Genomic DNA, 12618 nt, shown 5'->3' on the forward strand with positions numbered 1-12618 from the left:
TGCCCTGCAAAGAACTGGGGCACGAGGTAGCGTAGTTGGTTGTGGGGCTATGCTACAAGCCGGAAGGTTGTGGGATCAAGTCCGGATGAGGTCATTGGATTTTTTTCAGTTGACTTAATCCTTCCAGCCATACTAGGCCCTGGGGTTTACTTAGCCGCTAACAGAAATGAGTACCATTAATTAATTAAATAAATTTCCTGGGGAGAAAAGCGCGGGTAGCGCGTCAGGCTGAGAACCTTACCACCATTTTTGAGCCGATTGTCTAGATAGTGTGGGACCCTCAACGCCTCACAACTCTATGGGCCTTCACAGCCTGGTACAAGGATAGCTTTTTTTTTTTTTTTACTCTACATGCAAAGAAACACAGAAGAAAGGTAGGGTGAATGTGCCTGCCAAACACCAGTGATGATATTTCTCTCCCTGAAATTATCAGACAAAGCCTGCATAGATATACGTGAAAAGTTGGAAGTAGCTGAGTCTTGCTGAACCCAGTCATAGAGTCTTTCTTCTTTTGTAACTCAAAAGAATTGTCAAAATGACCTGTACGTATTTTTCACAGTTAGTTTCTCTGTTAAGAAAATGCTGGTAGAGCAATCCCCTTTCCCCTTACGGCATGCCAGACTCCAGCTTTCACTGGACGGAGCCATACTTCATGGGTTAGATGTGGATTCTGTGAATTCCAGTAGCAAAACTTCCTTGTATTTATGTATCACTTCAAGTGAATCCATGCTTCATCAGAAATGAATGTCAGTTGTGGATAAGTCTCATCTTCAATGATACACTCTAGAAACCAACTACAAAAATGAATTTAGAATGTTATTTATTAGTCCTGATAGCATTTATATTTATATTCACATAACACATTTTGGAAGCTGGATATACATTTGGCGCGATGGACCAGACTATAAAAATATGATATATAAATATATCATATATATATTGTCGTGCGACGGGATGTCTTCCTGCAGGGGGCAGCCAACTTCATCCGTGGTCCACAGTTTTCCCGTGTCGAATTCTTTATATTTCGTCGATGTCGGTCCCTGCGCCTTTTCTTCTTCGGTTCTCTGACCGGCATTACTTCGGCGTCTTGTATGGGTACCTCTAGTAGTTCTGCCTCTGTTTCTTGGCAGGCCATCTTCACTTCGACCGGTATTGCAATGGGGACCTCTTCTTGTTCCGCCTCAGGTTTCATGTCCACTGGGGCCGGCTTTTCTTCTTCTAGATGTGCCTCCAACCCTTGGCAGGCTACCGTCTTTACGTCTCTTTCGTGTTTAAATGCGTACACCAACTCCATGTGGCTGGTGCCCATTATTTGACGCATGGCTTCCATCTTGGCTTGGATAGCTCTTGTTTCTGCTCTGGTGGCTTCTGTTTCTGCGAACAGCCCTTCTCGCATGGCGACCATCTGTTCTCGCCGGGCCTTTCTATCGGCGTCTAGTATCGCCTCTAGGCGTTCAAAAATTGTTTCAATTTCCATCGTGCGGTATTATAAATCGTTGAGGCGTGTTCAAGTTTGTAAAACAATTCTGACACCAAACTGTCACGTGTCTTGAGATCGAATCTCGTCGGTCACGTGTGTAAGTCCAAATCCCACTTCTGACACCAGTGTAACGTGTTTACGTTACTGAATACGCCGTAGAGATCGTTAATTGGTTTATTGAACAATCTACAAATACTGGCTACAATTAATTATAACACTGATACGGGTTTCCACACTTTACAAACCCTACAACAAAATCTCTTAACACTATCTTCAAGAGTCTTCATGTGCTAATAACGCGGGAGCTATACAAGTCTCCCTGAATTACACACTCCAAGTATAACTGTACTACAGCACTCACTATGTCTGGAAAGCACACAATAAGTCTTCCGCTCACTGACTTCTTAGTTATCGCACACTCGCAGCCTGCTATGTTTCAACTAACGTTGCCGACTGCTATGTTACAACTGACTCGTAGCTGCTGTGCAGTCCACTTATATAGCCATGCACTGTTGCTAGTGTGACGTGGCGTATAGCCTAGCAACGCTGATATCTCGCGCCGTCGTACGTCACCAAGCGTTACGTCACCGCGGAGGGGGGGTAGGAGGGAGCGCTACGTTACCGACACGCGCCTGTGGCCTGAGTTGCCACGTTGCTGCTGGATAGGGAGGGGTTCTCCGTTGCACAACAGGTTACAATATATTATATATTATTATTATAACGGAATATTTGAAATTTTTAATACAAAGTGTTATACACTATTTTCAATTTTTTGTTTTAATTTTGATGCGTACTGCAAAAATGGTTTCCCAGTTCTGCACAGAGTTGTTCTGCATTATAAATTCATTTCTGTTTGTAACACAGTCCCTGGAGTCATAAAACAGCTGGAAGCAATAAAATCATTTGGTCTTCTGCTAGCACTGCTTACACCCTTCGGATTTTTGAATCTTTGACTGAAGGTCAGAAGAAGGAAAGAATGGCTATTCAAGAGAAATCTGGAGGGGTCCCTTCTTCAGTGCTAAGACCTTCCGTTAGAGCTGCAAAGGTTATTGCCCCTTCTATTTGAATGAACAGACAGCTGCATCATGGCTGAGATACAGAGCGCGATCTGTTTTCTGTGCGTTTGTAGTGAAATCGAATACTGTAGTTTCATTTGAACCTATATATACATCAAGCAGGTAACAACAAAAAAGGTATGTACATCGAATTTTACAATATATCTTTAACATACCTGTCTGCAGAATCTGAAATAAAATTACTGGATCGTGGATAAGTTTTGGCATAACTCAAACGCATATTTGTATTTGCTGTTGTTCAGTTAGATATTATTTTAATTCCTCTATTAGGGTTTTACTCAAGTCTGTCTGGTAATTACTGCATTTAAAAATAAAGAGTTAGGACTGTGCATGTGCTTCCACTAGTGGCGTGTGCGTGCGCTTCCACTAGCCGAGTTTAAACGCCCGACTGGCCAAAACGGGGTACTTTGGCCACGGCGACCTTACTCATGACTGGCACAAAAGGGACACTTCAGCACTTAAAGGTTAACATAACTGCAGGAGNCGTTGCTGCTGGGTAGGGAGGGGTTCTCCGTTGCGCAACATGTTACAATATTATATATAAATTTCATCAGAAATGAATGTCAGTTGTGGAACAGTCTCATCTTCAATGATACCCTCTAGAAACCAACTACAAAAATGAATTTAGAATGTTATTTATTAGTCCTGATAGCATTTATATTTATATTCACATAACACATTTTGGAAGCTGGATATACATTTGGCTCGATGGACCAGACTATGAAAATATTATATATAAAGGAAGGACGCAAACTCAACACATTAGAAACATGTTATATATGTGATACATAAGGAAGAAGGGTCTACAGATGAACGATATATTTACAGAAATACATAATCCCATATTCGACATTCTAGCAAAAACACACACACCAAATAACCACACCCCTTCCGTATCTCTTCAGCCACTCACAGTAGCCTCCCCTTTATCTCATACCACTCGATTCTACACAAACATACCCACATATACAGATACTCCACAAACAAGTAGTCTAGACCGAACTGCTACAGCATAGTGACAACATCAACACAGGGAGCAGCCCATACACATATACAGATACCCCCCCAAACATGTAGTCTAGACCGAACTGCTACAGCATAGTGACAACATCAACAAAGGGAGGAGGCCATACACATATACAGATATCCCCCAAACAAGTAGTCTAGACTGAACTGCTACTGCATAGTGACAACATCAACACAGGGAGCAGCCCATACACATATACAGAAACCCTCCCAAACATGTAGTCTAGATCGAACTGCTACAGCATAGTGACAACATCAACACAGGGAGCAGCCCATACACATATACAGATACCCCCCCAAACATGTAGTCTAGACCGAACTGCTACAGCATAGTGACAACATCAACACAGGGAGCAGCCCATACACATATACAGATACCCCCCAAACAAGTAGTCTAGACTGAACCGCTACAGCATAGCGACAACATCAACACAAGGAGCAACCCATTCACATATCATAAGAAAATCAAATTTATGGTAAGCTAACAATGAGTTTAAAAACACTCACAAGCTTCTCCTTATAATAATTAAGAAACTGTTACAGATCACTCTGAATAAACAACCTGTTGGGTGTCATGCAGAATAGTGAGCATAAGTTCCACAAGACAATACAGGAATGTCAAGACCACACGACCTAACTCATGAGAGAAGACCCCGATACGCAGGTGCCCCACACTGTAGTCACTTCTACCACCAAAAAACACGTAAACGCTTAGCGTTTTAAAGAGTTATGAAAAAACATTTCATTTCCATTGTAGTACAATTGTAATTTTTATGTTTTAATCTTTAGTCGATAATTTTTAAATTCTATTGCTTGAGTATTTTAAAATTTAACTGAAAGATTCAATTTATGTATTTAAAAACACTCAAGTGCACAATATGGATCCTTATTGAAGAATTAGTTGCAAATTGTTAAATGCAATTCACCAACTGAGTCTGGTATCATTGTATGCCCAATGGTGACCCATTAGAAGGGTTAACACATGTAGCATCAATAAAACCGAATGTTGATATGATAGTGTCTACTTGCTTTTAAATGTAGAATGTTGTTGTGTAGACTGCATACTTCTGTATACATTTTATGTACCTATGTACTCCTGCTTCTACACAGTGTGGTGTGCCCAATACCATTTCACACATGCAGAAGTAGTGGCCATTTTCTGGCAAGAGCCAAACGTTTACATTGTCAAGGAAACTTGTGGGCAACCTAGGAGATGACTCATATGGATTTGCTCATGGTATCAGGATGGATATGTCTATTTAACTGACACTATGCTATTATTCTTTTTGAAGCCTTTTATACGCGCATGCACATGCGCGCACACACACACACACACATTATATATATATACACAGGGTGTCCCAGGAGGAATGTGCCAAACTTTGGGACAGTGTTCCTTATGCTAAAGTATGCCGATATAACCCAAAACACCTATGTCCAAAGTTGAACGGTTACGGAAATAATGGCCAGAGAAGTGTGAAACTTTGACCTGTGTTACACACTTTTTGATTACAAAATACATATTAAAACTGGCAGGATCTTGTGGTTTCTGTAATGTTAATAATGCACATAGCATCAAACTAACTTGTAAGAGACATGAAACCATTAAATTGAACTACAAAGAAACTTGCACGCCATGTCATAGTTGTCCTTAGGGTTCCAAGCACTATACATGACACATGACACATGACTGGCAAGCGCTGACATAACATGGCGCATACTGGTATAAGCCGACTACATAACGGTATTGAATGTACATTCAGGGAAAATCTCTTTTGGAATTTCGTTTCCATTATCTCATATGGATTATTATGGGACCACGTATGCACATTTTGTAAATTATTTAAACCGTCCAGGCTAAAAGACGCCTCATCACTGAATAAAATGACTCTTAACAGTTTGGGAGAGCTTTTATCCAGTGGCACAAATCCATACGCTGTGCATGGTCGCCTGGTTCCAGATGTTGTACCGTTTGGTCATAGTAAGGATACAACTCTTCATCATGTAAAGTTCGCCACACCTTCATACGTGATACGCCGATGCAAGAGGCCATTCTATGAGTGGACAGACGCGGACTTCTCTGAACCATCTCAAGAATGTTCCTTTGTGTATTTGTCATTGATACATCCTACCTTTCAGAGTGCACAGAAACACTCGGAAGAGAAGCAGTATCATGCAATGTCTGATGAATTTGCGTAAATACACTTCGAGATGGAATCCTTTGATTGGGAAATTGTCTATGGTTTTCTTCAACAGCAGCACGTGCATTGCCACTGCAAATTCCACGCACAAAATGCATATCACAATATTCCACATGTGAAAACGCAAAAGGCATTTCAGCAACTCCGCACAACTAATTACCAACTATTGATGACGTAGCCGCACATGAGCTTATGGCTAGTGTGAATCATCACACTCAAGGACAAACATAGATAAGACGTCTCTGCTGACAGGTACAGTGCGTGGACCCGCCAGAAGACCACACTTTTCTCAGGCCATTATCTCCGTAACCGTTCAACTTTAGACATAGGTGTTTTGGGTTATATTGGCTTACTTTAACATAAGGAACACCCTCCCGAAGTTTTGCACATTCCTCCTGGCACAACCTGTATATATATATATATAGTCACGTGTAGGATGGTTTTGCCGGTCTATATGCAGCCTTTCTTAGTATCATTTTTAGCTCAGCCTTTATTGTTATTTCGTTTTAGCAGCCTATCCACTATTAACCTTTAATGTATGGACTTTTAAATTCCCGGCAGCCCTCTGCATCCGGTATTTAAATCACCCTAATTGATTGACATTGCAAACTTTCAGAAAAAATACATATTTTCTGTTCTATGCAACATAGAAATACAAACTAAAAAGAACTTGAAAGACAATAAAATTTTCTACATGTACACAGAAGAGCAATTTTTACCAACGAAAATTAACTGTGATTATTTTGTCATGAAATGCAAAATATAATCTTTATTATATATGTTATGAAATTCCAAAGGACTTACCCAATGTTTTTTCTTCAACCTTGAATCATGGTGATATTGTAAATATAATCAATTAACCACTATATACGATAATATTTTGTTCAGACTGTACAAGAGTTTTAACTGTGTCACTTCACAGTATACGATACACACGCACACTGATGCTCATGGAACTTCTCGAAGCAGTCCACTTCACACAGAGCAACATCACACTTTTTACAATAGAAGACTGTTCTCCTGCTTTTATTATTTAGCGAAAGGCATGATGTCTTTGTTTCCCTTTCATTGGCCAGTGATGTGACTGTTGGCCTCCCCCCGAGAAGCGCCACTGACCGTGATATTCGCCTTGTGCGATTGAAGAATCATCTTGGGGGAGGGGGTTTCTAGCAAAATCGAATAAATTGTGTTGATTAACAAAGCGACACTCTCACCTATTAGTAATACTCGCAAAATAGTGTTGCAAAGTAATTATAATACTAGTCGAAAAGATTGCCAGTCCGACACTGATACCAATAGTCACAGTGACAAAGAAGCTTTTTACTCACAAAGTAATGCTGGCTCAGGGGATTTAGACCTCTTCCTAGACATGAAATAAAAGTGATATACAAAGAATTATATGACAGTCTGACACTGACTTTTTAACTGATAAAGAAATATTAGACAATCCGACACTGACTTCCTGACTGATAATTCGCCATTGAAAAGCAATGCTTGAATGCGGCACACTTCCTTGAAGGCTCTGGAAGCACTTGTGGGATGTCGTATGAATGAAGTGACAACCACTAGTTGAACTATCCTATAGGATTTATTGCAGCTGCACAGTATACACAGATGGATAACAACAATAGTGAACTGCTTGAACACTGAACTAGAATCGTAGAACGGTAGAACTAGACTGTCACTGTAACTCAGTGTATCTTCTTATGTAGCCTGGAGTCGGAAATATAGAAAAAGGTTACATAATAGGTACTGCTGTTGCCAGATACCGTGTTTACAAGTTCCCTAGCAACCGCTGTTTACTCGCATTTGCCTAGCAACCGTTGTTTACTCGTTGTTGCTAAGCAATGACACTTGCGTTGTCACACTTGCTTGAATGTGGGCAGTTCCCACAGACTCATATGCAAGCACCGATGAATATTTCCTCATCAGTTCTCGAAACAAAGCTGTTCTATATTTGGCTGACCAGGTCATAAACAGTCATATCTAAACATAAATAGTATTGAAACCAGTACCATGATAAACGATTTCATTCTTCATGACCTTAGGAGCGTTTGTTCTGTTTTCAAACCCAAGGTCAAACTGTCAGCACTCCCTAGAGAGCATGTGTCCTACCTCATAACATTTGGCCGTTAAAGGTTAATTAGATGCCAGTCCAGCCTTACAAATGCAAAATTTTATTTAATTTGGAAGTTGTTAAACAGTGGCAGTGCAGCTTAACGTCTGTTGAATCAGAAATCTCCATACATGCTCATGGACTCAGGCAAAAACCACACAAGGGGGTGTGTTCTCTCTGTCCCTCCCTCCCGTCTCTGTCACCACTCTCACGCGTACTGATTTAACATCTCACTGTACTGGGGCTTCAAACTTATTTCACTTCCTATTAGGATTTTTCATGTTATTTACTCTCATTTTCCAGGGTAATTTGAATGAACTTCAACCCGTACATGGTGAGGATCGACAATATTCATGTGATGACTGTGGTGAATCATTCAGTCAGCAGGTAATTCTGAGAGCACATCAATGCATGCATAGTGCGGAGCAGCTGTTTTGTTGTGATGTATGTAAAGAGTCATTCAGTCTGCAGAGTCATCTGAAGAAGCATCAGCGCATACATAGTCGGGAGAAGCCATTTTGCTGTGATGTATGTAAAAAGTCATTCGGTTATATGAGCCATCAGAAGAGACATCAGCACATACATAGTGGGGCGAAGCCATTTTGTTGTGATGTATGTAATAAGTCATTCAGTCGGCGGAGCCATCAGAAAAGACATCAGCATATACATAGTGGGTAGAAGCCGTTTTATTGTGATGTATGTAAAAAGTTATTCAGTCAGCAGGGTGCTCTGAAGATGCATCTGCGCATACATAGTGGGGAGAAGCCGTTTTGTTGTGATGTATGTAAAAAGTCATTCAGTACGCAGGGTAATCTGATGACGCATCTGCGCATACATTGTGGGGAGAAACCGTTTTGTTGTGATGTATGTAAAAAGTCATTCAGTCAGCAGTGTAGTCTGAAGACGCATCAGCGCATACATAGTGGGGAGAAGCCGTTTTGTTGTGATGTATGTAAAAAGTCATTCAGTATGCAGGGTAATCTGAAGACGCATCAGCGCATACATAGTGGGGAGAAGCCGTTTTGTTGTGATGTATGTAAAAAGTCATTCAGTATGCAGGGTAATCTGAAGACGCATCAGCGCATACATAGTGGGGAGAAGCCGTTTTGTTGTGATGTATGTAAAAAGTCATTCAGTATGCAGGGTAATCTGAAGACGCATCAGCGCATACATAGTGGGGAGAAGCCGTTTTGTTGTGATGTATGTAAAAAGTCATTCAGTATGCAGGGTAATCTGAAGACGCATCAGCGCATACATAGTGGGGAGAAGCCGTTTTGTTGTGATGTATGTAAAAAGTCATTCAGTATGCAGGGTAATCTGAAGACGCATCTGCGCATACATAGTGGGGAGAAGCCGTTTTGTTGTGATGTATGTAAAAAGTCATTCAGTATGCAGGGTAATCTGAAGACGCATCTGCGCATACATAGTGGGGAGAAGCCGTTTTGTTGTGATGTATGTAAAAAGTCATTCAGTACGCAGGTTAATCTGAAGATGCATCTGCGCATACATAGTGGGGAGAAGCCGTTTTGTTGTGATGTATGTAAAAAGTCATTCAGTATGCAGGGTAATCTGAAGACGCATCTGCGCATACATAGTGGGGAGAAGCCGTTTTGTTGTGATGTATGTAAAAAGTCATTCAGTCAGCAGTGTAGTCTGAAGACACATCAGCGCATACATAGTGGGGAGAAGCCGTTTTGTTGTGATGTATGTAAAAAGTCGTTCAGTATGCGGAGTAGTCTGAAGAAACACAAGCGCTTACATGTTCATGTAGCAGTAAATCATAGAACAGTTGAGATGGGTGTAGTCTAAAGGAACAGTATGCGACTTGTAGCATGCAACAGTTTCTCATGTTGTAAGTAAGACAGTTTTACTGTGTGTGGCATATAGAATGCTACAATATATTGGAGCTGTTTGCTGTTGCTAACCTTTTGAATTGATGGGAAATGAATTGAGTCCCATGGTACAAAACATCTGTGCAAATTAGTTCCATTTGATTCTGATTGCTGAATGTGTGCAATGCCCTGTCTTTTTGAGTGGAAACAGACAAGACACGATATGACACTCTCCTGCAGTTACGATATTAATTCAGCACTGGAAGCGAATAATTAGTAGAGTGTATCACTGAAATGGATCGAAAGCTTATAAACATAATTTAGCAGCATCATATGTATTTTGCTGTATGTTATCTGTACCCGTCTGCCATTTCATGTGAGTAAATTCGTTGAACAGTTAGTTTCAGATTGATATATCGCTTGGATTGAGTATATTGAAATAACTGTTATGGATTGGTCAGATGAATACAAACTATGCTATGTTGGACATTGCAGATGAGATATCTGTTTGCAGGATACTTGGTATATTGATTATAAAAAGAAAGTTAAATGAAGGTGGTTTGATTCTGCTTGTACAGGAATATAGTACAGTGGAATGTCGCTTAACGAGCACCTATCATAACGAGTAATTCGCATAACAAGCAAAACAAATTGTAAAAAAATTACTCTTAATGAGTGACGGAAGGGGAAGTCTTGGATTGTGTGCTTGTTACATCAGTGTGTGTTTAGCACTTGTTCCGCTAGCATCTTAGTGCCGCTTGTGATCACACATTTTTCCAGACTTGTGTTCAGACACATTTGTGATTTTTTTTTTGTGCCACAGAAAGACAGCCATAAGAGAATAAAAATAACCATAGAAATGAAACGCAAAATCATTGAAAAGCAAGAACAAGGTGTGAGTGTGGCTGATCTAGCACACACATACAATTGGTCTACATCAACGATTTGCACTGTCCTCAAGAACAAGGACAAGATTAAGAAGATTGTGCTTCAAAGGGAGTGACAAGAATATCTACGCAATGGTTACATATTCTCGATGTTGAAAGGGTGCTCATATGGATAAACAAAAAGCAATTGCAAGGCCGAAGCACATCTATATAACAGCAGAGGATAGTTCATTGCCTGGCCAGGTTGGTTCATTCCGCATAGAAGAAAAGATGATTCACGCTCCATAACAATGTATACAGGGTGTCAAAGGAGGAATGTGCCAAACTTCGGGAGGGTGTTCCTTATGTTAAAGTATGCCGATATAACCCAAACACCTATGTCCAAAGTTGAACGGTTACAGAGACAATGGCCTGAGAAAAGTGTGATATTCTGGCGGGTCCACGCACTATACCTGTCAGCTGAGACGTCTTATCTATGTTTGTCCTTGAGTGTGGTGATTCACACTAGCCATAAGCTCATGTGCTACGTACAGAGTACGTTACGGCTGCTTCGTGAATGGATGGTAATTAGTTGTGAGGAGTTGCTGAAATCCCTGTTGTGTTTTCACAAGTGGAATATTGTGATATGCATTTTATGTGTGGAATTTGCGGTGGCAATGCACTTGCTGCTGTTGATGAACACCAAAGGCGTTTTCCTGATCGAAAGATTCCATCTCGAAGTGTATTAATGCGAATTCACCAGACATTGCGTGATGCTGGTTCTCTTCTGAGTGTTTCTGTGCACTCTGGAATGTAGGATGTACGAATGATAAACACACGAGAGAACAGTCTTGAGATGGTTCAGAGAAGTCCGCGTCTGTCCACCTGTAGAATGGGCTCTCGCATTGGCATATCACATATGCAGGCGTGGCGAACTTTACATGATGAAGAGTTGTATCCCTACCATGATCAAAGGGTACATCTGGAACCAGGCGACCATGTACATCGTATGGATTTGTGCCACTGGATAAAAGCTCATCCCAAACTGTTAAGCGTCATTTTATTCAGTGATTAGGCGTCTTTTACCCTGGACGGTGTAAATAATTTACAAAATGTTCATACGTGGTCCCATAATAAGCCACATGAGATAATGGAAACGAAATTCCAAAAGAGATTTTCCCTGAATGTATGTTCAGTACAGTTATGTAGTCGGCTTACACCAGTATGCGCCATGTTATGTCAGCGCTTGCCAGTCATGTGTCATGTGTCATGTATAGTGCTTGGAACCCTAAGGACAACTATGATATGGCGTGCGAGTTTCTTTGTAGTTCAATTTAATGGCTTCATGTCACTCACAAGTTAGTTTGATGTTACGTACATTATTAACATTACAGAAAGCACATATTCCTGTCAGTTTTAATATGTATTTTGTAATCAACAAGTGTGTAACACCGGTCAAAGATTCACACTTCTCTGGCCATTATCTCCGTAACCGTTCAACTTTGGACATAGGTGTTTTGGGTTATATCAGCATACTTTAACATAAGGAAGACCCTCCCGAAATTTGGCACATTCCTCCTGGGACATTCTGTATATAAATTTCTTTGAATAAACTTTATACATCAAATTTTTTTAGTATTCTTTTCGGCATGGTAAGCATTATTGTATTTTACATTAATTTATATGGGAAGAAATGTTTCGTTCAACAAGTGTTTTGCATTACGAGTAAGATTCTGGAAGGAATTATGCTTGTTAAGCGAGGTTCCACTGTACTTCCCATACCTGGACGTAATTGTAGCAACTGCAACTCTTCTCCGGCAATTGAAAATGCAGTTATACTGAATACAAGCTATGCTGCATGTGTATGAGCTAGCGCACATACATTAAATATGGTTTACTACATAAAAAGAATCATAACAGTGGCACCACCAACACTAATACCACCACTAACTCCACCAAATATAGTCTGTGATATTGAAGTTGTAGTCAGTTTTCTTGGGAAAGAGTAACACGAACATCAC

General features: G+C 40.5%; 2 protein-coding genes across 6 annotated transcripts in view; both read left to right on the forward strand.

Moving 5' to 3' along the window:
- Positions 1-8598, forward strand: part of LOC111869194 (zinc finger protein 436-like) — a 16693-nt gene extending 8095 nt beyond the window's left edge. For 4 of the 5 annotated variants that reach the window (XM_033753320.1, XM_033753321.1, XM_023860491.2 and 1 more), the window contains exon 5: positions 8203-8598. In XM_033753320.1, coding sequence (XP_033609211.1) covers positions 8203-8577 — 375 coding nt within the window. In that variant the 3' untranslated portion in view covers positions 8578-8598. Of the gene's footprint in view, positions 1-612; positions 905-8202 lie in introns of those variants that run through there. The other variant, XM_033753323.1, reaches the window with a different exon arrangement.
- A 21-nt stretch (positions 8599-8619) lies between these two features.
- LOC117282687 (zinc finger protein 271-like) lies at positions 8620-10285 on the forward strand. The gene has a single exon (XM_033753319.1). The coding sequence runs from the start codon at positions 8635-8637 to the stop codon at positions 9706-9708; it is 1074 nt and encodes a 357-aa protein (XP_033609210.1). The 5' UTR covers positions 8620-8634; the 3' UTR covers positions 9709-10285.
- Positions 10286-12618: the final 2333 nt, after the last annotated feature.

The sequence above is a fragment of the Cryptotermes secundus genome, unplaced genomic scaffold, assembly GCF_002891405.2.
Source record: "Cryptotermes secundus unplaced genomic scaffold, Csec_1.0 scaffold1828, whole genome shotgun sequence".
Classification (NCBI taxonomy): Eukaryota; Metazoa; Arthropoda; class Insecta; order Blattodea; family Kalotermitidae; genus Cryptotermes; species Cryptotermes secundus.

Bases quoted from the DNA above. Each gene is read 5' to 3' on its own strand.
- LOC117282687 (XM_033753319.1), top strand. From the start codon at position 8,635: ATGCATCTGCGCATACATAGTGGGGAGAAGCCGTTTTGTTGTGATGTA.